Source organism: Hirundo rustica, chromosome 2 (genome assembly GCF_015227805.2).
Source record: "Hirundo rustica isolate bHirRus1 chromosome 2, bHirRus1.pri.v3, whole genome shotgun sequence".
In the NCBI taxonomy this organism is placed as follows: domain Eukaryota; kingdom Metazoa; phylum Chordata; class Aves; order Passeriformes; family Hirundinidae; genus Hirundo; species Hirundo rustica.
Window position 1 is genome coordinate 94811157 of NC_053451.1, and position 26890 is coordinate 94838046.

The following is a 26890-nucleotide window of genomic DNA, read 5'->3' on the forward strand; positions in this document are numbered from 1 at the left end:
TTATTTCAGTATTTTAAAGGATGCTTTTTTCCCAAAATATAATTATAAAGGTTATAGTGTAATTTCATTTAACTACGTTTTCTTTTTTATCATAAAAGTCTGATTGAAAATTAAGCTAAGTTGACAGGAAAGGAAATACGAAAGTGTTAAGAGGGGACTTTATTTACATATATGAGAACCAAACCAAGCTAATTAAGGTTGAAATAAATGTCTATCTAATTCAAGCTGAGTTGTTTTGTTTACTGTAATAAATCCAAAATCGTCAAAAAGTCAAATCATGACTTGACTGAACTTTTGCCTATGACACTTCACAGCAAAATGCATGATTTTACCAGATCCAGCATACATTCATGGATTGGTGAAAAGGCCAAACCACAGTGGGGAGGACAGGCAGTCTTTGCTAATGATCTAATTCTCACAGTCACAGTATAAGCCAGAACTGGGATTTATTTATTTCTTCTCAAAAGGAAAGTCCTGAGTATACAGAGAACAGCAGAACTGGAATAAAAGCATTTCCTTCTATTTTGTTCAGCTATTGTCAAAAGTTATGCTCAGGTGGTGTTTTCTTTTTAAAAATTATATATTTAAAACACAAAGCCATGAAATGTTTAATACCATTCTGGAAAACTGTTTTGTACAGAGTTTAGTTACATTTATTATTTAAGAAGCGAATGGCAAAACTTACTTAAAGTTCCTCAGAGCATTTCAGATATTAGCAGGCTTTATAGAGATAAGAATAACAGGATTACTAGGGATGCCAATACTATACAGCAGAATCAAAAGCTACAATTAATATGGCTATTACTATCACTTTAGAACTATGCTAAAATCTATTACGCTTTCTTAGCAAGTTAATGAAATTCTTTGTCCCACACACAAAGGATCAGCAATATAATAAAGTTATTACTGAAAGTAATTAAACCTTTTAGAATAAAAAAAAGGATCACTGGCAAAAAAAAAAAAAAAAAAAAAAGTAAATGCAATTCACTTACTCAACAATCATACTATTTTTTTGTAAACAATACAAAATTTTAAAAGGCTTATCACTTCATGCTGTACACAGATCTTTCGAAAAATATTGGTGCATGTATTTTTCTCTGAATGTCTAAATCAGTTTTTAAAAACGAAGTTTTGCTTAAAAACTGCAACAGGAACGTAACTACAGCAACTAAAAAACACCAAGTGCTATTTTAAGAATAACAAGTAAGGTATACAAGCTTTAAAAAATTTCTCCTGCCAACAGATGTTGTTTTCCTTTTGTTGTGGCTTAATATGGTTTCATAATTCTCTTGGCTTTAAGACCAATGACTTTTTAAAGTGTAAAATGTATCTGATTCCTCTTACCTTATGCTGAAGGACAGATCAATTTGTTAGGCGTTTCGGTTTTTTCACATATTAAAAATTAAGCAATAAGGCACAATGTGGAGGAGTAATTATCTGATGATAATCCCAGCATCCTGAAATTGCTTTATTGCAAGTATAAATATATTTTAGATTTTTCACTTGATATTAAAGGCATTATCATGCCCATAGAGTTTAATCTTCCCCTTCAGAATATTAAATTCATAAGGCTTTTTTTTAAAATTTCTAAGCTATTTTTTAATGTGCAAGACAGGACTTCATATACTCAAGAAATACTGTAATTGGCTGGTGCACACCCCACTGGGGAGATTAATTTACAAGCACTGTACAGTTCTGCTAAAACTAGTTCTCAACATTTTGAAATGTCAATAGTATATTTTCCCAGCCCTGTAAACACATTTTGATACACAATATAAACCTTAATGGTAGTTTTAAGACACCTCTGGGGGTATGGTTATTTAAGCAATAAGACACAGTGGGGTGTGAATTATAGTATAATAATTCCCTACCAACTGCATTGTTAGGCACGAGGCCAAAGGCCAAGAGACCAATGAACACACTAGGTGTGAATTATGACATCGTAAGTCACGCTCTAGAGTGTCTTACTGCCATTAGAGAAATATTTAAAACATGTTTTAAAGCAAGTATTTTATTCTTATAGTACTGTACTCTAATGGAATATCATGAAAAATCTTTCCAAGTAAAAAGTTAGCCATTATGCAACCTGTAATTAAAAACAAAATTGAAACAAAACAAAAAGTCGTCTAAGTTTGTCATATTGCACTGTGGTGACACGCTTTAAAGAACAGCTCCAGAAAATATATGTCTTACCCAAGTTTGCAAAAAATAGCACAAAGGCCTTCTGCACAGGGGACTATAATTGGCTTTGCTCATTGTCTATAGAATCAGATTGCCAGAAACAGGGGTGTACTCCCATACAACTGTGTGGATGAAACTGCTAAAAAATCTACATACCTTTTTTTCTGACACTTGTTCATACTGCTGTAATAGGGCACAAAATGGACTTTGAATGAGTAGCAAAAAAGTTCCTTAAGACCTCATTTGAGCTCCTGCAGTTGAGCACCTGAGGCTGCTCACAGTTCTAAAACAACTTTTAGTAAGGACTGCAAGTAAGATAATGTATATTCATACTGTTTACCCTTTTAAACTCCATTTGACAAATGTAATTTCTCCCCTCTGGGTACTCCCGCATTCCAAGTGCAGCAATGACAACAGTGTCATCTGGAGATACACAAGCTCACCTTACAAACAGCTAAGTGACTGGGAGCAAGCTCACTGAAGCAGCAGGGATTTTGGCATGATCTAAACTGGCTTCTCAGTCAGTTTTTACAGCTTGTCTTAAACTCCCAGGCTGCTGTGGATTGAATGCTGCCAGTGGCCGAGCCAGCTAGTGAGCATTAGGGTTAGCAATATGCTAGAGCTTATGAGAGGGCAGTTTGCCAGGCCCATTGGGGAGCGATAAGCCTCGGGGCACGTCTGCACGTCTCGGCGCACGGAGGCGCTCAGCGCTGCTAGGCTGGCTGGGTAGATGTTGTTGTGGCTGTGGATAGGGAGGCTGTGCCATGAAGGGATAACAACCTGCATCCTGGAAGCAAAATAGCTGCAAGGTCAGGTTAATTAGCTCTTCTGCATCCAGTTCTGGAGCTGTTTCATTTTGCACTCACAGAGGGGTCTCTGTGTGTCCCTGGTTACCTGAGAAAAAACCCAGAAACCTCAGTTCTTCCAGGCACAGCCTCATTCTGATATGATTGTGAAGCAGGTGAGAGTTGTTTTCTGCATAACCTCACTCACAGGGGTTACTTACCCCTCCTGGGTAAAGTCATTCTCTGTGGCCATTTACATCAGTCAAAGGTAAGATTTGGAGTCTAGAGTTTCTCATTCTCCATGAAATAGAAATGGATAATCTTACATAGAGGACTTCTGTGATGCTAACAGTAGTAACGAGGTAAAATTCTAACGGTGTCTCTCCTTCCTTGTCTACTCAAAATGTCTGTTTTAATCTTCAGCAAGAGAAGGTGCCTAATTTCGCCTACAGCTTGATGATACTCATGGGAACAATTTAGGTTTTGCTGCTTCCTTGTATAAACAAACAAACAAGCATGCGATTTCTTTTTGCTATTCAGCTTGCTTTAAACTTCTGTTCAACGATGAAAAATCTGTATGGATTTTTTTCCCTTTTCCAACAGCTTCCAACCAAGAGGAAGCGCACCATTTTAGACAGCTTATATTTGAAAATATTTGTTTTACAGCCACTTGCAAAACTGGAAACACTTTTTCCTGGATCTTAATAGGAATAGGACAAACAACCAAGAAAAGGGTTCCACTCTGGCTCTATATACTCCAAGGACTTAAAATAAGTAGCTTTGGAAAAGTACTTTTAAACTGCACCTTTTAGTGGCAAAGCAGTATTTCAAAGACTGCTGGGCAATAACTAACAAGTTCCCAGCAGTATGTTTTTCATAAATTAACATTACTGCTCAGAACTCATGTACACTAACTAGAATGCCGCAATTTCTGAAACCATTTCATTAAATGAAATTTGAAGTATGAATGCATCACTGTGCTACCATAATAAGGACATAATACTTTGATATACCCATCTCTGCAAAGCCTTCTGGCTTGTAACAGTAAATCACAGACCTATTTTTCATACCTCATTACCATTACATATCTTTCCACTGACACCTGACCTTATGCATAATCAGGTATGAATTTCAAACCGCACTTATAATCTAAATGAATGCCTCATTATTTCACATAACCCAGAATGAAATAAGATTTGGGATGTAACTTCAAAATTCACAGTTCACACCTTCAGAAATGCAGGTCCATCAAAAAGAAGTAATGGTCTCTAATTCATGACTGTGAACAGCAACAAATCACTCCTGCACATAGGAGCTTTGCAAGAATTTCAGGATTGGATTTTAGAAAGGATATTGCCAGTTCTGAAAAAAATAACACAGTGTTGAAACTGTTTGGTATGTTGATAATCTATTAAAAAAAAAAAAAATGCAAGTACTGAATTTATTACCTGTATTTTGAAGAAAGAATGACAGCACCAATTGCATGAAGTTATAAAACACCAGAAATAAACATGTAGATAATCTCCATGGAACACAGACATCTACAAAGAAATATATATATATGTATACATGTAATATAATAAACCCATTCATCAGGGAACAAGAAACATATTTTTGTACTGTATAAAACAGCTGTACAGTGTGCACACAGACTCGCCTGATCTCTCCAAAATATCTTCAGTCACTTCTCCCCATCATCATTTGCTTAACATAGTTTCTTCATTGTCCATGGGAGATCTCTAAGGGATGGTTTCATACTTTTAAACTAAGTACTTTTAGTGCAGTTTGTCTCCATATATATATATACATGCATACATATATATATATACTCGCTGGTGCACACATATATGTATACATGTATATATATATGAAAAGAACAAACACACACATGTACACGCACACACACACGTGACAGATCTAAACAGCTCCTCCATCCTGTGCTATCAAATTAGTGCTTGTAAAAAATCCCTGCACGTTTTGTGAAGGGAAGAAAACTTGCTGATTGTGCAGATTGAAGTCATTAGATGGTTCCATTCCCAACAGTCTGCAAACACACATCTGAATCATATGCTGGTATCCCATATGCCTGAAGAGAGTCTGTTGCAGGAGGTATCTTCTACCTTCTTCAGCAGCGTTGGCTTCTTACAAGGGGGTGGAGGTGGGGCTGTGATTCTTTGCTCAGTGTTGTGCAGTATTTGCTGCCAGTCTTCTCTCTCTTCACACAGCTTTCTCCTCCAATCTAGAAGCTCTTGTAGAGCCACACTCTCATTCTCGGAAAGTCTAAGCTGATGAATAACCTGTGAGAAGAAAATAATAACAGTAACAATAACAATAATAATAAAGGTGGATAAAGAAAACAGATTAATAAGCCTGTTAATAATTTGAAGTAAACTTGTCCTCCAAAAAGGATTTAAACTTTTTACACTGAAAATAAAGAACATTAGTGATTCAGAATTGCTTTATGGCAATCTCACGTCTAAGTCAGATAGTCTGAAGTCACAATGTTTCAAGTTGTATGAAGCAACTGCCAAAAATGAAACAAACAAAAGAAGTTCCCCTGTGACATCAAAGGGTACACAAACACAATTCTCTAAAACACACAAAGCAGACTGCCTACAGCTGCTGCAGGAGTAGCGTCTAAATGTAAATATCCAAATAGCCGTAACCAAGAAACCATAATCTTTATTGCATACAAGAATCAGTAGAGATACTTGTCAGAGACAGGTGTTATCCTCAGCACCAGAGGCCAGTCCCTGTCTTCCTTCAGAGTATACATTAACAACTTTAATTGTCGTTTCAGTTGGCCTGAATCTACTTATAAATTCATTCTGAAGTAGCCATCCTTCTGTACTAGATTCATAATCCACCTAGAAGAAACAGTTCCCTTCAATTTAACTCTTCTATTGAAGTGCTTATTTATTTTGTCCAAGTCAGTTTGAAGCCCTCGTTGCAGCACAAGTCCATGAAGCAATGAAGTCCATCTCACTTAACTTGATACCTATGCAGTACAGCAGCCCCTAGAGCAAGTACTGAAATCGATTGACTTGGGAGCATTCTGTAGCAGGAGAGACTTAACTAGAAAATATGAAACAAGCCCATCATAGCATCTTATAGCCCACAACCCTTATCCTGTTACCTTCTTTCTTAAGAACCCCACAGGAGCACCTGTAACGAGGCACGTATGGCATGACTAAAATGCTCACATTTCACCTCACACAATGGCCTCACGTTAAGGTTGCATTTCTACTTGTCATAATGAGGGGCATGTTAGTTATGAAAAAGGAAATGATGTGCAGTGCTAATGAGACACCCCACACATAGCTCCAGTTGCAAGGAAAGCTGAGTGACACAAAGGGCATTTTTGTCACAGATAGACAATGGTGTTCCTGGGGCAGAAGAACTACCTGTGGGCTAATCCTGTGGCTCCTGCTCTTCCTTCATGGAATAACAAGTGGTTGGGTACAGAAGCTTACCAGGCTTTACGTTGCTAATTCAAATGAGTCCTGTGCAAGTCAGACCTTTCATATGCTCGTGCTGTCAGAAAAGGAATGAGCCCTTACATGGATGCACCTGAATATGGTCATGGAATTTGCTTAATTTCTGGCTGGTTGATACTTCAAAGAGAAATGCACTAAATTATAATATGTCTTAATAACACATATAATAAAGTACAGTTTAGAGGTCTGATTTTTTTTTTTTTAAAAGAAGAGAAATTAAAATGTTTGAAAGACTTCATTAAAGTATACCTCAATTGCATATCACTTTGAAATAAAAAACCTCTTTGCTTTTATATTTACGCAAAATGCGTCAGGGCATCTCAGCAATTCAGATGAAAATGAAATGTTTCACATATATTGCTGGAGGGCTATCAGAGAAAAATACATACTACCTTTTTTTTTCTTTTTCTTTTTTTTTTCTTTTTTTTTTTTTTTTTTTTTTTTTTTTTTATTATTTTTTTTTTTTTTTTTTTTTTTTCCCAGTGGTTTATAGAAGACTAGAAGGCAAAAGTTTTCACTTGGAAACAACTTACCAACAAAGACAGGTCAGGTGGCTTTATCCTATAGAACAGCTGGATAGTTTGTGAGTTACCACAGCTTACCCACTCCTGGCCAGTTTCTGTAGTTTTTTGTGGGTGTAAATTATGAGCATAATCCATTTTAAAAATCACACAGGTTGGAATACAGTCTTTCCAATTTAGACACCTTATTTGTACCTAAATTTTAGACATTTCATGGATCTGCACTAGGCATGCTTCTTAGAGAGATGCTGGAACGCACAAGAGCCAAGCTTTGTTAGACTGTCATCGCAAGAGTTTCCCCACAGAAGAGTTTCAGAGATAATTAATCAAAGACATGCCTGAACACTGGAGGATAAACATAGTTATAAAAAAATAGATATTTTGAGGCTGTGTAATTGGATGTGGTCTGGTGACAAAAGTTTGATAGCATGAATAATGAAGTCTGGAAGAATTTTCAGATTGAGAGATGGATGGAGTATTTGAAAAGAGACAGTGCTAGTGCCATTCTAAGGAACATAAAGACACATAGGTGCAGGTGAGAAGTGAGTACATTTTGCCTGGGCATGGAATTGACAAATGCATCCTGTTTATAGCTTATAGGCATTGAAGAAGCTTTCTTGTACTGGCCCTGCTTATGCAAGCTGTAAATTAACACTGGGTCATCAGTTAGAGCTCATTTTCCAGAGCATAGTGGACAAAAGTTGGTCTAGTTCACAAATAAGTGTATGTATTTTATTGTATTTTCTAAAACAGGGATGAAAAAAATATATTAAATGTTTATTCACAGTGAAACTGATCTGGTAAATAAACTGGAAAACAGCCTGGATGAAAGACATGAGATGAAACTGCAGTCAAAATGAAATGGGGGAAAATGCGTAAGAAGTGGAAGAGCTCTAAATGAACCAATTAATTTAATTAGATCTATTTGAATAACATGATATCTTTTCTCTTTTCCATTTATGATTAGACCTGTGATGAGCTAAAGATCTATTATACATATTCATTATAGAAAAGGTTGGCTGAATAATTTTACATGAAACACAGCATAAAACAGTAAGCGATATTTCTTCATTATTATTCTATATCCTGAGCAAGTATTTTGTGAAGGGTGAATGATATGTGCAGGAATGAATTACTTTAAGACTACTGGTCTTTTTAATGGACACTGAACACACAACTTCCATTGACTGGATCAGCAGTGACTGTAGACCAGGATTTTTGTACTTAAAGTCGATGGTCCATCAGACGTGGTAAACACAGCATTTGGGCTAGACCCACAAAACAAACAGTATTTGAATACTTGGCATTTAACAGCTCTGCTATTAGGTGGAAACACCATCCCTGTGTTTAGTATCCCGAGGTCTTTATGAGCAAACAAGAAAAGCTGAAGTGTCAAAGTCACACATGAAAAAAGAACTTGTGGAGTTACCACAGCTATTAACTGGAAACTGCAATTGATTTAAGGATTTAAACCAGATCCATATTCTTCACTACAAAATATGGCAAGATGGACAAAAAAAAATTGTAATGGGAGGAGCTTTCAGGATTCGTTCTTTCTACTTCACAGCCCAAACTCTCAGGCTGCAAAAGCAATTTCTCTCCTTCTGGAATCAGGGATATTGGTTGGTGACAGAACACCAATGACTCAGTTCCATCATGTGTATGGAAGGACTTTCATCATTCTCTAGAAGTTAGATCATATTGGGAAATAAGATGTGGATTTAGCTACTTTGTGTTGGTCCTAGCTGAGATGAAAATATTTTTCCTCTTTGCAATGGGAGCTAGAAAGGAGCTGATAATACTCCATTGTTTTGGCTGCTCCTGAGCAGCGCTGGCACAACCTCAGTGCTGTCTCTCCAACATTCCCACCTGACCAGTAGTCTAGGGGTGAGCAACATTTTGGGAGGGGACCCAAAATGACCAAAGGGATATTCCATACCATATGAGATCTGCACACCTATAAGAAAAAGGAGGGGGAAGGAAGCACATTCATTATTTACAAAGTTTGCCTTCCAAAACAACCTCCACGTATGCTGAAGCCCTGCTTCTCAGGAAGTGGCCAGACATTGCTTGCTGGTCATAAGGAGAGCATAAAATCTTTTTTGTTGTTGTTTTCTTTTTCCTTTGTTGCTTGCATGTGTACAACCGTCACTTCTGCTTTAGTAAACTGTATATATCTTGACCCATGAATTTTTTTCCAGCTTATTTCTCCCCCCTGTCCTGTTGCAGGGGGGACTGATAGAGCAGTTTGGTGGGCACTTGGTGTCCAGCCAAAGTCAACCCACCACAGTTCTTTTGGGTTAAGGAAGAGAGCAAGCTCCCAATGCAAATAAAAGGGGTGGACTCGGAGTGCAGAGCAGAAGGACTCTGACTCCTGTGCTTTGTGCTGTCAGACTAGTGTGCTAAAGGAAATCCTTCAGAGAGCGTCCCTTGTGATTTTAATGCACAAAAAGCCACTGGAGACAGAGCATATTTGGTTATATGCTGGCAGTCCCGAAAGTCTTAGAGCACAATTTTGCCTATACACAGCTGAGTATCACATAGCCATTGGAAAATAAGGCTCTGAACTGTCTTCTAGATTTAGGCTTGGAAATTCTGCCTAGATTTCACTTTACAGCCTAAAGCAGATATACTGGATTTCAACCTTGCCTTAGAATCAAGATGGGTTGCTATAAGGTAAGTCAATAAATTATTTTAACTACAGTCTATTTCATATGCAAGTTAAAAATTCAGCAAGATTTTAATTATAGAAAGTAAAAGGTTTCATATTTTAAATAGTTTGTTACCAAAATATGCCAGATAAAATGACTAACTGCCACGTTTAAAATTAACTTTGAGTAATTTAGAGATTTGGCTCTAAAATCTCAAGAAATTCCTTCTGCATTTAAAGATCAAACACTATAACTATACAGAGGATGTTTTGTAACATTCAGAAGCAAAGAACTTATATTCTCTGTGTGTGTGTCAAATGCCTATCATCAGCCTATGACTAAAGGGTTCATTACACAGTCTGACAGACAGAGATTTATTATTGGTAGACTCTTTTCAGTATCTGCTATCACATGGCACTTGGAAAGCTCTCAAATGTCATCCTAAAAAAAATAATTCCACTGTTTGACTCAGTTTCACTTTCTGTTAGGATTTTCCAGAAGAATTAATAAAAGAATAATTATCTACTAAATGAACTCTGCCTCTGGAAGCTCTTCCCCACAGACCACTGAAAACTGAGAGATCACACTTGCAAAAGGGACATCTTGTATCTCTGACTTTACCCTGGGTAGCAGATGCCTCTTGTTTTTATTAGAAAGAGAATCTTGGGCTACACACACCAATACTGTGCCTGAGGCAGAATATTCAACATTCTTCATCTAACTGCAATTCTATTTCAGGTGGAAGTTCTCTGATTTTCTGCCATACTGTTGTGGTTTCCCATAATTGCTTTGTTGTTGTTGATTGTTTATTTTTGTTTTGTTTGTTTGTTTTTATTTATTTTTTATTTGAAGGGGGGAAGGAAGGTGGTTGTTTGGTTTGGGATTTTTTTATTATTATTATTATTTTTTGAAGTAATAGATTTTAGTCACAAAAGCAGGAACTCTCTTCCATAACTGTGTATCTTTCTTATAAAGAAAGATATTTTGATAAAACTTATAGAGTAGCTATATCAATATTATAAAAAATATATCAATATTTATATGACAATACTTTCAAAGAATTATGTTTGTCATCTTCCATACAGACTGAAAGTATCTCAGCAATCAAACAAAGATAATATATATTTGGAAAAAAATCAGCACACAAATTCTGAGTACAACTGTAACTTGCAATTTGGTAGAAAATAGCACAAGGTAGGCAATGTTCAATAATTTATGACCGTACATGTCAGGCACACTGATTACCTGAGCTGGGAGTAGAGTTGGACAAGTCTGTACATTCAAAACAGGGGTGTACTTTTTTTTTATTTGGATCTTTTGGATTTCAATGTTTAATTTTTTTTTTTTTTTTTTTTTGACTGAGTGTTTTTCAACTCTAGATTTCTGATGTCAGCTAAAAGCTGACACATTCTCAGTGACTAAAACATCAACCATGAACAAATATTGAATTTGGTTTTTTTCCTCTAAAGTAATATTTATCTCCAGATAAACTGATTATACAATGCTCTCTAAAACCTTCAAGACATCCTCCTAATTTGCCTCTGATGCCTGAGAAAAAGAATATGTTCAGACAGCAACTGTGTCTTTCTCAAGATGAGTTCTGAAAACAAATCATTTATCACTGAGGTTTTTTGAACAGCTCAGCTAACAATACTGCTTTGCAGCTAATCTAAAAAAATGTCAGACAAACTAAGTCATGCTGCTACTTAATTGATCACTGCCTTTTTATGGCATTAATGGAGATATTTTAATTGACTTTTATTTGATAGAGACTATGTTTGCTGTCCTAGGGTGACTTTATGATGCTTCTATCACCAGCTGTCTGTTCTGTTTGTGCTGTATATTGAGTTCTGTTCCTTTACGAATGCTTCTGGGAGTGAAGCAGGAAAAGAAGTGCGCAGTTTGTTTTAAGAAAATAGCATTCACTGCTCTGCATTCCACTCCGGGACTGTGCCCATCAGAGGCTCGAACAGACTGCAGGACAGAGATCTCTTTGCTTTTAGTTAGTGTTAGCTCGCTAGGGCAGAGAAGCTCCTGGACTCTTTATTTCTTTCTTCTTTTTCTTGGGACTGTTTAAACCTGCTCAGGACTGAAAAACCCAGGGGAGCACCGGGAGCTCACACATGGGGCCCATTGGGGCCTGGACCTCCAGAGGGACTGATAAGGGACTGAGCGAGCTGAGCTACCCACAGCAAGGACTTTCTGAATCTGCCATCTCTCTTCAGAGCAATGAAAAGTTGTATTGTTTCCTATTATTCATTCTTTATGCTTGTGGGCACTTTGTTTGTTAAATAGTTTTTCCACTTTTCTCCGAGGAAGTTCTTTCCCTGGACCAGTTGGGGGACAGGCTGTTTGGGTTTGCTCCCCAGAGGGACGACATTCAGGGTTTTTTCTCCCAAATTTGCCCTAAACCAGGACATTTGCCACAATGCTTTCGAAGCAATTACAAAAGCAATCAATTTGTATTTGCTATAGTTGAGTATTATCCTTTGTTGTATAAAAACACTACACTTAATGGTCAAACAATGTTAGAAGAAAACATCATTTAATTTAGGACCTGTTAGCTATCTGTGTCTCTGCTATCTGCATGTGGCAGTGTGTGACAGCAAGAGAATGAAGGGCAGAGGAAATAATTCATTCCCTCTCACACTCACACAGTGCAAAGTGCAGTCACTCTCCACAGGTGCTCTCAGTGGGGTGGTGGACCACAGGCCCATCGAGCTCCAATTTGAAGCAGCCTTTTAAGGTGAGCCACTGGCCATTGTGGCAGCCCTAGAGGGATAATCACACCCTTCATCCAAACACCAGAGCTTAGGGAGGGCATGGGAATACTCGGGAGGTTTTGTTCCCCTCTCTTCTACAATCTCATTTACCAGGGGCAAATGCTGTGAGGATGAAGCACTGGAGACAGAAGAGGGGCCTGGAATGTGTAGGGAGCTGGCTGTGACATCCACTCGCTCAAAGAAGAGGATCTGCGCTTTCACCTGTGGAGGTGACAGCGGTCAGATCTGGGATACACCTGCTTAGCAGAGGGGCACCAGCCCTCCAAGAGCCCTTCAACATAAACACAAGAGAATGTATCCACTGACGAATTTACACTATGCATTACCTCATACCATTTAATCTATAAGACATATGCTTTTGACTGTATGTCTCTTAAAAATAAAGCCACAATGTGTTGTAGGACCTGATTTTTGTTGCCGTGTGTGACATTACGAAGAATATTCTTTGCGTTACTGTCAAAGCAATAAACAAAACACAATGCAGGGGCATATACTGATTCCGATCAATGATAAGTACATTCTATGTCTTCTCTTACATGTTGCGTGTTTACAAAGGTGTTAGTGTTTCTTTTTATTACACCAGATCTGTCTGATTGCCACTTTTTGCTTCAAAGATGATCAAAGATTCTTTCCAGCTAATAGGCAAACATGACAGACAATAATAATGAATGTTAGAGCCCAGTTAGAACTGTGACAAAGGGTGGGGGATAGCAACACATTGCAACACATTCTTGACATTCATTTTTTAAAAACTTTTGAACAGTACACAAAAGAAGTGATTGGCAATAAATATTAAATCAAGCAGGAACAAAGAAGACCCTTGAAACCATAATGAATATGCAGCTCTTTCTGAGGGAAGAGACTGCTGAAAGCAATGAGATTTCATGAAATAAGAGCTATGGCTTAAGCTGTAATGAAACAATAAATACATACTTCACGAATATGAAAAGACATTTCCAATTTAACATTGTCAGATGTTGGCTCCTATATTACTGCAATCTGCCAATCTGCACCATGGGGTTTATACAAAATAAAAGAGGTAAGACTGCAGATTTTCTAATATAACCATATGTGAGAAAAATAACCATGATTTTTTTATCTGACCTCTTTGAACATGTGACAGATAAAACATATTTCAGAACTGGGTAACCAAAATCCTACATGAGAGTATGTCATATTACTTAATTGATATTACTGATATTACTTAACCTACCAGGATGGCAAGCTGCTTATTTGTGTCACGTTCTGGGACCATTTCCATAGGATTGAAAGCACATGACATCGTCTGATTACAAATAAGCAAATATTCAGCCATTCAAAGCTAAACTGGACAGAGGTTTTACATCTATTATAGAAAAGTTTAAACCTTTCTTCTGGGACAACTGAATCATAGGAGACTATGTTTAAGACCTAACTTGCACAGAATGCAACCCTACAAATGTAGGCAATCTTTATATATTTTTAATAAATAGATTTAATTAATAAATTATTTTTATTTCATCATACATAGAAGATCACATTGATATGTGCATGAAGATGAATATCATACCTGGAACATCACACAGACTTTCTACTTTTTCCTCCTTAGTGGCTCTCTTTTTACTGCATCACCCTCTGCTCTCTTCTTGGTTCTCTCCCCTATGTTCTTCTTTCCTTTTAGCTTTTTTTTTTTTTTTTTTTTTTAAATCACTTATTTGTGTTGATGTCTTCTCTCTGGCTCTTCTATCTTTTGGCTTTCCAAATCTCTTATTCTATTTCATTATTTACCTTCTCCCTCAATTATTTTTTCCTTTTTCCAGACTTACTTCTTAGAATAATCCATTATCTGTGCCTGGTTTACTCCCCACTACTGCACGCCATCCCCCCCATGCTTATTATCATTCTAGTCTTTAATCTGTCCCTCACTTCTCAGCTGTTCATTATCTTCAGGTTGTCCATCTCATCCTGTTACAGACAGACCATGTTGCTTCTTGCTGCCCACAGAAGAAAAAAAAGTAATCTTTTAGCTGCCTTCTATTCTTGATTCCACTATATCTTTCTCACACCACTTCCCACTTCATAGTGAATAGTAATAACAACTTTAAAATATCATTTAAAAAAATCCCCAAACCCCAGAAACCTCACAGTCCTGCATCTGTGAAAAAAAGACAGGGCCATTAATTTTTGTGTGAGGTACACATATGGAGGTTTGCTTTTATTGAGTGTATTTTATCTTGCTGCTGTTGCTGACATTCCAAAGAATTTATATATTTTAATGGCCTTTATGCTCTTTTAAACATAGACACTCATAGCAGCTGTTGAGAACAGAAGAATCACTAAAAACAGTCTGGAGAGAGCCCACGGGACTGCTTAAGGAACTGAGAAATACTCTGTGTAAAAGAAAAAGACCACAAAAGCAGTATTTTATACAGCGCTTTTTTTTAAAAAAAAATTATTTTTGAGGATGTTTTGGGTTTTAGACCCAGCTAAGCAATTTCAGCATCTGTGGAGTAGCCAGTATGCTTTGGGATCACTTCCTAGAGCATGACTGAATAGAAATGACTCTTAGTCACGTCAGAATTTCCTACCTAAGCAAGTTTATGGCAAAAATAACCAGAAGGAACATCTCTTTCATTTTGGTGAAGTTTTTGCCTCTGGAAGGAAAATATGGCATAAGAATTTGAGACTGCAGATCCAGGCACATTTGGAACTGCCACACTGTTTAGACAAATCACTGAAGCAATTTGAAACAATAATTATTTAAATAATTTTTAATCTGTAATTTAAAATCAAGCTTGGAAAAGGAAGAATTCCTAGTTTTCTGCTGCTTGGGGAGCAAAAGACTACCAAAACACTTTCTGTACAAGTTGAGTTAGAGGCATAGCTGCTAAGAGTAAAGTTTTCTTGTAAGGGTAGATTAGGATATTGCTTCTCGCAGTACCATTCTACTGCAGATTTTTGATTTACAATTTTGAATATTTCCTTAACTAGAATGTTTTGGTTTACAAGGAAATCCCAAAACACAGGGAAGCTAGCGTGCTGGGTTGGGGAAGAGAAAATGTGTGACTCTGCTAGCAAATAGTTTCCAGAAGATCTATTGTCTGAACAAACTAAAGCACATGAAACTTTTTAATAACTGGTTTCACTGCTAAATTCATGGTTCAGTTTTCATCTTCACAGAGAATGAAGAGGAAGTTACAGTGCTATATCAGATGTTAGGCTCTTAATGTCTTTTATGCGATATTTTGCAACCTATTAAAAAAAAACCCACTTGGAAATCTATAGCTATAAAGCCACCAAAAAATATGAAAAGAAATGTAGTAGTTTAAAACCCCCATAGTTTGTTGTTCTCTTGACATGCAAGACTCTTATTTCTTTTGATGTATGTTCTTTCACTCCTGAGAAGACAATAGTACTCTTCCACTTTTTCTAAAAGAATGAAGTAGAATTTTATTCCATAACTTTTTAATGAGAGGTATTTCGTTAGTTTTTGAATTTTCCAATTTTTGTCCTTTTTCATTCAGTAAAAACTGCCCTTTATGTAACCACTGCCCTAGAAAATGAGCCTTTATGGCCAACAGTGAACTTTTTCTTCTTTTTTTTCAGCAGACTTTGTTTTAGGATGATCAATCTGGATGATGTTTTACGCTTGGTAACTATCAAAAAAGTTTGTTGAAAGATTGACCCATATGCTGCATGTTGACAGACACTGACCTGAGGAGTTATCTCTGGAGTGTGTAGATTTGCAGTGTGCAGGATGTATCAGGCAGTGATGCAGGTAATTAGCACCTCATGTGACAACACAATGGTACCCCAGCCACAATGTCTAAACACAATGGAATGTACATGAGCCTTGAGAACCTGTGACAAAAATGAAATGGACTAACCCTTACTGTCACTTCAGTAAGGAACTAGCAGGGAGATATTAAAAAAAAACATAAATGCTGGAAGCCCCTGAAAGCTGGTGAACCAATTTCCTTTAGCTGAAATGACAGTCTGCCAGGATATCCAAAGACCTACATTTTTCTCTTTAGAACAATTAGTCGATCAGTATCTTCACAGAGCTGTAAAAAAATATGTCCTACTTCATACAGCTGTGCATGAATTATTTTAAGTGATAAGGTTACTACAGTGAAGCCTGGCAATGACTTTTGCAATCAGTTTGTACGCTGTTAGAGTCACTAACAGCACGCTAAGAAATGTCAACAGTAATTAAACCAAATCATTTTCAAATATATGCCATACTTTGGCAATGGTGAGGAATGCTTTACACAGTATGAATTCTCAGCCCTGTGAACATAGATTTTTTTAAGGGGTTGTTTTTTTTTTTTAATGGGAAGAACATTTTTCCCATTTTCTCTCAGGCAACACCATTTTGGAAGATGTTTATTCATTAAAGGAATTGTATCAAAACCCACAGAACTACAGCTTTCTTCTCCCAGCTTGTCACAGTTCTTACTGAGCATGCATTTAAGGATTCTGAGTACATTGCATGAAATTGATTTTAAAAATTTCTTTAACACTTTGGCAAAACATCTGAAAACTTACTGAAAAGTGACATTTCAAAATATTGAAATGAAATTGTGTTCAGGTTTTAGCCAGTATTTTTGGTAAAATAAAACCCACAAGTTTGCAAATGGTTAACAACTTGCTTCTAAAATAAAATATTTAAATGTTGTTTCCATTTGCAAAGAAATGAAGAAAGTGGCTCCCCTATATCCAGTTCATTTAACTCTTTGTACTGTACTGATGTAATAGTTTAAACATGACCATCTTGACCTGGGTAAGCTTATTAGCAACAGAGGTGTGAGGTGCTTCAGGACCAAAGCAGCCCACTGCGTGAGCTTTGTAACTGGAGCAGTGCCAGGGACTTGGACTTTTCATTTGCTAGAAAGGTCTCTGGCCACTCTCATACATAACAAGTACTTGGATGATGTAATAAAAAATGTAACAGACAACTGAAAACATCCTCATCCAGGATACTCATCTGGAGACAGCAGAACCACAGGTATTTTTTTCACAATAGGGTCAAAGTGCATTTTTGAGAGTCTGAGAGGTAGGGTGAGGTGTGGTGTGCAAGAGGGTTATGTTCCTGCAGTAAGCTCTGGCTGGCCTTACTCAAGGGACAAGTGTAGTGCGGTTTTGGCATAATTTTTCAGTTCAAAATAGACATTGCAGTTATGTGCCTCTGACAGAAAGGCAGAAAAACAAAAATTGAGGGCTTTTGTACTAGTTTGCTCACGTATTTATCCAGTTGAAACCTACTGTTTTTCAAAGTCACGTTAACACCGAGTGTGATGTCGAAGGTTGAATCTTGCTCCTGCTGGAGTCAAAGGCCAAACATTTGTTTAACCTGGCTAGGGCCAGTGTTTTGTTAGTATGAAATGTCAGCTGTCTCCCACAGACAAGTAGCTTCTAATGTGATAAAGCACTTCTCTTACCTTCTGGTAAAATAGTTTGGAAATTGTAAAATTGGTTAATGAGAGGTTTCTGTTGAGAAAAGTCCTCTTGCACTGGTTCTCTTAACATTTCTAATGAGTTAATGTAATTTAGAAATTGCAACAGTGCAAGCTTCACATTACCTTAGTACCTACTGCTGTTTTAACTGGTAGATATTTTGATTTTATTACTTATTGGTATTAGTACAAAAATTGTGAAGACCACTTTCAAAGTCTTCATTGCTTTTACATAAAGAAGTATGATATAATTATGCATTTAATTTTACGAGGTTTGTGTAAGTATTTCTGGTATGAATGAATCGGTATCTTGAGAGAGATAGCATCTTGGTCCTCTCAGGATTAAAAGATATATTTCCTGCCTGGAAATAGTATCCTCACAACCAGCAACAGTATGTTTCATGAACTTTGAATTCACTGTAAGAACCATTCAGGATGATTGTTCTTCCAGGAAAAAAAAAAAAAAGTTGTTAGTAAATTCATTATTGTCTTTAGCTCAATACAAACCTGTTAAAGAAGTCTGCATTTTTCAACGCCAATAGCCAAATTTGAATCAAGAGATAGCTTTCAACATGTGCCTACTATGATCTTTTTCTCTTTCAGTGATTCTAGCAGGCAACCAATGAAATATTTACCTGACTAGTGTGGCTCTCCCTGTGCCTTTGAATTGATGAGCCTGCTGTAGTGCTGGCTGACAGTCTGGAATATTCATTTTCCTCTGGTAATCCTAAAGCAGAAGAATAATAATTTAAAATCTGAGATTTATGTACTGGTGTATTCCAAAATAAGATGTTTTACAAAAAAGAAAGAAAGAAAGAAAAAATCACACATTTCCTGAATATTTACTATTTCCATGCTTACAGAAACAGAACAATTCTTTTTTACCATATAGGGATAACATCATAGGTATGTGTGTTGGTTGACAAGAAGGAGCAATTGTAACTAAAGAGCCTCCAAATAACATTTTACCTATGCACTGGCCAGGGATTCCTCCTGCAATGCAGAAATCCCTGACTCCTCTTTCCCTGGCTTGTTTTCATGGCAGAAGCAATGTAAAGGGAACATAAAGCACTCCTGCAGCATTCTGCTCTCAAATTAATATCTCTGTTTCACACAGGAAGTCAATATTAGGTCAGGATTAAAAACTTCATCCCCTCAGTATAAAACATGTTTTTTGTATGTCTTATAATTATTGTGCACTCTCGATGTGGGGATTAGCTGTCCAAAATTTAGCTGTGTAAATACCAGTGTAAAACAGCCAGACAGTCTCTTCTGTAGTCCAGAGAAACAAACACCTCTGCAAAGTGATCCTATAGTGAGGCTCATTGCTTGTGTTTCCCCGTCACTTGTGCAGCAGGGGGATACCATGCACATAGCACTACAGAGGATCTTAAAGGTGGGCTGAGGGGAAGCAAAGGCAGAAGCAGAAACACAGGGAGTCCACAATGGGCATGATTAAGCACCTCACAGACCAGACTGACAGACACCATGGTAGGTCTGTGTATTGGGTCTAGAAGAGCTGGAGATAATTTTTTCCCATAGCAGCCTTCATAGTGATGTGTTTGTGGTGGGTTGACCCTGGATGGATGCCAGGTGCCCACCCAAGCAGCTCCATCACTCCCCTCCTCAGCTGGACAGAGAGGAGAAAATATAACAAAAGGGTTGTGGGTCGAGATAAGGACAGGAGAGATCACTCACCAGTTACTGTCATGGGAAAAACAGACTCAGCATGGGGAAATGAACTGAATTTATTTACTACCAATCAAAATCAGAGTAGGAAAATGAGAATTAAAACAAAGCTTAAAACCCCTTAAAACCCCTCTATCCTCCTTTTAGTCTCCTCTTTATAACAGTGCCATCCCATCCCATTGTAACTAGGGACAACAGCTTTTTAATTTTCTTTGTTCTGAATAAAGCTCATGTAAATTATTCATAAATACGGATCTTTTTCTACATCATCTGGACTTCCTCTGAACACACAGACAGTGAAGAAGGTGAATCCCTTGTTTGAAGCTCAGGAACCAGATCAAATCTGAGGGAGTCCAGTATTTCAGTTCTTTACTGCTTGCTGCAAAGGAAACCTGACCCTTTCAGTTCTTTCAGTAATTGGAATTATGTGTTATTTTGAGATGGGATTATCACTTTTTGAAGCTGGGAAAAGATATATTAGGTATGTACAGGGGGAAGGTGTGACATCCAAGGTCTCTAGTGTACTGATAGTGTTGTAAATTATATGTCAGTTACCACTACTGCTTTCTTATCTACATTAAATTTTCTATACTCCAACTAAAAAATCTCCTTTTGGAGGATCATGTTTTTGATCAAATGAAATGCTTGAAATAAACTTCCCTCTAAAACACCCCAGTTTTTGAGAGTGTAAAACAATCCCCATTTTTTCCAATAATTTCCTAAACTAATAATTCATTTACCTGGATTCAGTTTGGATACATCTCAAATAAAGTAATAAAAAATCATCCAAATTTTTATGTGGCGTACCTTCTAAAAGTAAGTGCTATTCATTTAATTAAAATAAAAGGTAGAATTTAAAATATTTTCATAATTCTAGATCACCACAAATGAATAAAAATACTTTCCTAGGCCAAGCATCAAATTCTGAAAAATATATTGATTTTGTACTATGTTAATACACTTTAGGATTGACTGCCCAGGACAGCCTTGAGCTAAGAATCAGATTATCAATGATTTTCTGTTTATTTCTGTAAAAAGCACTTTGATAATTGGCCTTATCAAATAAGTAAAGTTTCCATGTACAGCAACAGCACGTTGTCACAGATGTGGCAAGCAGAGGCTGGGGAGAGTTTGGAAAGACAAATGGAATAGCTGATTACACACTGAGAGCTTTCCTTTACGTACACCTAAGCAAACATTAGGACACTATGGTTTTGCTTTGAGTAAGACCTTGTTTAATTCAGTCTAAGGTTGGAAGCATTGGTTTAGCTGGGCCAGAAGCAAAATTACAAGAACCTAAGGTAATCAGGGGTTCAGTCTGGAGTACAAACTACACCAGCTGGATTGGGCTTTCCTGCCCAATCCCAATTCTCAAGTTACCAAAGGTAGGTTGAATTTGACATTCATTTTTTGGCAAAATTAAGTTTGCTGTACATTATTGTTGCAATTATATGTGGCACTGTTTTGGGTAGCATCACAACTTTCAGCATTGCAATGTAAAAGGTTATTTCAGGCTTTCTAAATACTTTGTTTATTTGGCTAAAAGCTTCTTTCAGACTAAGAACTCTGCTAAGTGTGGAAGATTTGTGGTGAAGTCACTGTTTGATGGCACAGAGCTGTAAAAAGGTGCTACTCCTCCTATCAAAAATAAACTAAAAAATAAGAGCAATTATATTTATTATGCAAAATGAAAAAGCAACTTCTGTTAAAAATCTGAACGGAGAGAAGTGTTATTTCCTTAGGGTTAATGCTTTTAGAACATTGAAAGATATTCTGTCACTACTCTTGTGCCATTTTGTATTGCAATGATAAACAATATTTAATTCACTATTAAGGCACCTACAGCAAGGGGAGATCCTGCTTTTCCATTTTCTGTCCCATTTGTATTGATTACAGGATCACAATCTCAAATCACAGTCCTCCATGCCTTAGGCTGCTGATAGACTTGGAGCTGAAGTAATTACAAATTCCTCAACAGAGGCTGTTTTATTTTCTTTACGTTCAGCTTTTATTGGAGGGGGGCTTATCAGTTCACACATACAAAGTTAAGCCAGTTCCAGAAACAGTTATTTCACAACTGAGAAGATTGCAGCCTTACTATATCTTACAAAGCTCATTCAAGGAAACAGTTCAGCAATTTTATGTTAGAAGAGTTTTGGGATTAAAAACTACTTACCATTTGATACTGAATTTCCATTTTCAGCAGTCACAGAACTGGACAGTGGATTAGATGACTGAGTTCCATGGTTATTTGCATTTTTATCCTGTGTTTCTGATCCAGGATCTGATGTATTTGGATCTTCTCTGCTCCTCAAGTTCAGATTAGTTTCAGCACCTGACAGAAACAAACAAAAAAAAGATTGTCAGCTTCCTTTTAACTAGTGGTTTTCATGTACTAGTAGATGAAAACTAAACTAATACAGACAGACCAAGTTACTTTATTAAATTAGTCAAATTAATCACTAAATTCACAAGTCCAGTGATAAATGTGAAAGGTTAAATCAGTGATTTTGCAGGTTTGGCTTTTGTTGTTGGATTTTTTTCATTACTGCTCCCCTTGAAGCTTTTTAATGTTTAGGAGAGTGAAAGGCATTACAAAATTTCATTTGTATTGTTTCTTCCCGCACAAATATGAGTGGATATAGCTCACCAAATGTAAGTATTGTCTCTATTTCAGATTCTATTTCACATGAGCTTACATAGCACTATCATCACTCCAATGCCTTTCATCGTTGCACTAGACGATGCTAGCAACAGAAATAATGTGATCTCATCCTTTTCTTTTACCACTGACCACAAGAAACAAACTGGCTTTTGAGATTAAACCATAGTAGCAATATTCCTCCCAGCAGATCCTCCCCGTGGCCGTTGTTTACCAGCCTCGGGGCTCTCCAGCCATCAGTTGTCATTTTCTATAAAGCGCCAGGTTTTCATGTCAGAGCCTTTTAGTTAAATTTCTTCAAGACGTCAAGAGGAGGTCTGATCATGTAGGAGTTCCAAAGCTTTTTACAATGCAGATGCATTTGTTCAAAGAGAAGAGCAAAACAAGGCCCTTATCCTCTGTCCCCTCCGAGTGACTGCACATCCACGCAGAGCACAACAGCTCTCAGCAAAGTGCCCGGAGCTGCCTCGGAGCCTGCCTGGCTTTGTCAGCCCAGTGCTCCACAAGAAACAGGGCTCAAGGCATCAGGTGCCCAGGTGGTGCTCCCCACTGGAGTTCGGGGGCCAGGGACACGTTCAGAGCTGGAAGACAAGATGGAAGGGGATAGGAGGAGGGACCCCACTGCCAAGTCTGTATCCCTGGCTATCCCCACTCCGCTCCAGTGTGACAGCACTGATGAAATGCTGCACTGGCAAGGTTATGTATTTTTTTTAGGATTTATCTCTCTTTTCTGTGTTTGTTGTTTTGTTTTGCATTTTGGGGTTTTTTTTGTGTGTGTGTTGAACGTACATGCATATTCTTTCCTTGCCATAGTCAGGTTTGATTCATAGAAGACAAAGCTAAATGTGGTGCTTTCAGTCTTCCTAACTCTTTCTTGTTCCTCTGAGGCCTGGCCTTAGCTGCAGAGCTGATGTATTATGCCTGACCCTGGTGCAGAGGTCCTCCTGTAGCACTCTAAAATGAAAATTTTCCTTCTATGACAGCTCTGAAAGAGTTATTCCTTGATTTTGTTTGTCATAATGACTGCAAGAACCAATGGAGGTCAAAAGACTAGCTGTTAAAACCAACATTACAGCATTTATCCATACTTCGAATAACATCCTCAGCTTTCTCAAAGATATGATATATTCTCATAAATCTCAAGCACATGAAATTTTTCAAGGGAAAAGAAAAGCCTTTTTTCCACCAGGTAATAGATACTTAAGCTGAAGGTTTTCCAGCCTAATGTTGACTGTTCTGTCAATTTTTCATTTTTATGCCTGAACTAAAAAAAATCCCAAACATCTGATCTGAAAAGCACCAACATTCAAAATTAATTAATGAAATGAAAACTATAATTCCATTCTGGTTGCCTCAAAATATTTAATTTAATTGAAAAGGTTTTTTCTATTTTTGTTTTGCTTTTAGTTATCCAATACTGAATTGTTCTTAATATATCCTTGTCTAAAAAATTTCTGTCTTGAGAAGTCAAAAAGTTCATTTTCAAACTGTCAGATTAAACATTTCCATGTTAGTTTGATTTTCATCCCTTCCTTTCTTGCTCTCATTCCCTGATCATCATATTTTACCAGATCTGACTGGATTGTTTCAGTGACATTGTTTCATAAAATGGATCTTCAGGCAAATGTGCTTTGTATTGAAAAAATTAGGCCAGCTCTACCCACAATAACTGACTTGGGAGAGGCTGAGATGGAAAGTCTGAGATGGAATATACATACGGTACAATTATAAGAGCATGCCTGATTTAGCTTTTGTACTAGCAAGTTGACTGCAAAATGCATCTTTGTAGCTCATTCTAAATTTGTCTGAAAAGGAAATGTCACTTTTAGATGTTAATAGTCAGTGCACTTGCCTATAGATCATAATCCACCTACATAATTATTGTGCCATTTTTTACATAAAGCTTCTTGGGGAAGTGGCTGGGATTCTTATTTTTCTTGATATTTGAAAGATTTATTGATTTGCCTGATGTGTAATTCCTTAGGGAATGAGCAAGTAGAAAGAATTTTTCTTGCATTGCTGTTTGCAGAAGCCTTTTGTTTCATAGGTACATTGATATCTTTTCAGGGCATTCATGAAGGGCTCTTGGAAAAAAAAATTACCTTTTCTCCTTTGTATCTGTAGAATGAAATACTACAAAGAATTGTGGATAGCTACTGTTAAGCTATAATATCATACTAAATTGGCAGAAATAAGTAGTGAAATATATGCAGCATATCTTCGGGGACAGCTATCTAGACAGAAATTTGTTATCCCATTTGCTGTATTCAATCATTGTGAGAAATGCACCCCTTTAGTTTCTGAACAGAGAACATTTTCTCTAAACTATAGAGAAAATATATTTTGTAGGTGCCTTATTTAGCTGATCTTGGGGGTGGGAAAGAACCTTATATTTTATTTCAAAATAATCTGGATTATAAAGAGGTACTTGAACTAATTTCCTATATATAGGCATCTTCAGCTCCTCATTGGAGCAGATTCATGTGAGTCTGTGGAACAAGTTTAACTGCGTACATCAGCAAACTTCAACCAAACGTCAGGAGAGTGCCCCTGAAACAAGCTCTGCCCCACACTGGACAAGCTCCCCCTGCCCCAACCTCTGCTCACAGCACCACCCTCCAGCCCTGAGCATGTACTGTGTCCACTTCTGGGCTCCTCTATACAAAATAGACAAGCTACTGGAGAGGGTCTGGGGGGGGTCACAAAGATGTGGTGTTTGGAGCATGTGTCTTATGAGGAGAGACTGCAGGAGCTGCACCTGTTTAGTCTAGAGAAGAGAAGACTGAGAGGGGATGTAATCAATACATATAAATATAAATATAAATATAAATATAAATATAAATATAAATATAAATATAAATATAAATATAAATATAAATATAGGACAAGGTGCAGGGGCCATAAACTAAAATACAAGAAATTTCACCTTTCACCTTCTGAGGAAGAATTTCTTTACACTGAGACTGGCAGAGCACTGAACAGGCTGCCCAGGAGGCTCGTGGAGTCTTCCTCTCTGGAGACATTCAAACCCCACCTGGACACGTTCCTGGGTAACCTGCTGTAGGTGACCCTGCTTTGGCAGGGGGTTGGACTGCGTGATCTCCGAAGGTCAATTCCAACCCTAACAATTCTGTAATTCTGTGATTGCTGGAGTAAACTTGCTCCACTTGCTCCATTTCTGCATTGGAAGGCACAAACTGGCCACAGTACCCAGATACGGTCCAACAATGAGTGCTGGCTGGAGGAATGACTGACACAGCCCAGAAGGCTTTTGGCTGTCTCTGCTGCCAAGGCTCACTGCCAGCTCCTGTCCAGCTCTCGGGGCCCCCAGAATCCTTTTCCTATGGCTGCTTCCCAGACAACCTGATCCCTATTTCATTGTATGAGGTAATACTTTTCAAGGTGCAGCACTTTGCATTTGCTTTTTCATTAAACATGCCAGAAGGTCCTGACTTTATCTTCTGTGCAGGGGTATCTCTCTCTGTCCTGCCTCCATACTGTTCAAAATATCCCTGAGCATAACGAATGTGTCTCTTGACATTTTATCATAATATTTCTGTTAAAAATTCCTACTGATTTCTACTTTATCTGTCAAGTGTTGGTCTGAAATGCACTTTCCCCTCATGTTTTCTTAGTTGCCTAACACAGAAGTCTAGACTTTTCTCCACGTTAATGTTGATGTGCTCCTGCTGCCATCAAACCTTGCAGATACAAGAATGCAGTGCTCTCCCATCCCTTATCAACTTTCTGAAACTATCAAAAATTTTAGGAGGCAGGAAAAAAGCCCTTATGGTTCCCCTATTTGAATATATTCACCAACACCATGAATCTTAGCTTTTTGTTCAGACTTATGCTCTGTTATTCTCACTAGATGAATGGATTTTTTACCAGGTTTCAATACTATTTTATTTTAAGTAACAACATCTTTAACAGTGCTCAGCTGGTAATAAATCTTATTTGAAGAGTCATCTATGCCTGCTTGCAAAAGACTAGCTACAGAGAGATATCAGCTGTAGAAGCTTGGTGGAAGTTCATGATTGTAAGAGGAATACAAGTTTTAAATGAAAATCTAGAGTCTGCAAAAGTGAACAGTATTTGGATTATTATTTCAGTAAACTGACTTTGCGAAAAACATATCTCTGACTCAGTAAAGTCCTACTCTGACTAATCTTGCAGTTAATGAGGATGTGTGCATTAAAAGGATGTATGCATGTCTGGATTGAGGGCATCTTTTGTCCCTCAGCTATAGCATAGTTACTAGATGGGAGCAATCTCATGCACAGTGCTTTCAATCAGTGGACGACAAATCAAAGTTTAACAGTTATTTCCTAACAAGCAAGATCCATATTCCAACAAATCCACAATTAATTACATCAGCATTACTTGGAAACTGCAAGAGGAATGGTATGCAAGAGAGGCAGCTCATGAAACCCACAGTTGCTTGTTATTGGTGTTCCTGGAAGAGACTGAGTTTAAAACTCAGGATAAAGTCATAAGGCACAGGATGGACAGAATTCTATTTTGTAAAAAAAAAAAAAAAAAAAAAAAAAAAAAAAAAAAAAAAAAAAAAAAAAAAAAAAAAAAAAAAAAAGAGAAGAAGAGGAAGAGAAGAAAATTAATGTATTTCCTTCCCTTTTTAAGTCACTATCTCACTTTTAAAATAAACCAATACACTGAAAGTCTACA

General features: G+C 37.3%; 1 protein-coding gene across 3 annotated transcripts in view; it reads right to left on the reverse strand.

Moving 5' to 3' along the window:
• Positions 1-1107: 1107 nt before the first annotated feature.
• MYO16 (myosin XVI) overlaps positions 1108-26890 on the reverse strand; it is a 370295-nt gene continuing 344512 nt past the window's right edge. For all 3 annotated transcript variants that reach the window (XM_040056866.2, XM_040056865.1, XM_040056864.1), the window contains exons 33-35: positions 21719-21877; positions 18489-18580; positions 1108-5263 (exon numbers count right to left, since the gene is read on the reverse strand). In XM_040056866.2, coding sequence (XP_039912800.1) covers positions 5030-5263; positions 18489-18580; positions 21719-21877 — 485 coding nt within the window. In that variant the 3' untranslated portion in view covers positions 1108-5029. The remainder of the gene's footprint in view (positions 5264-18488; positions 18581-21718; positions 21878-26890) is intronic.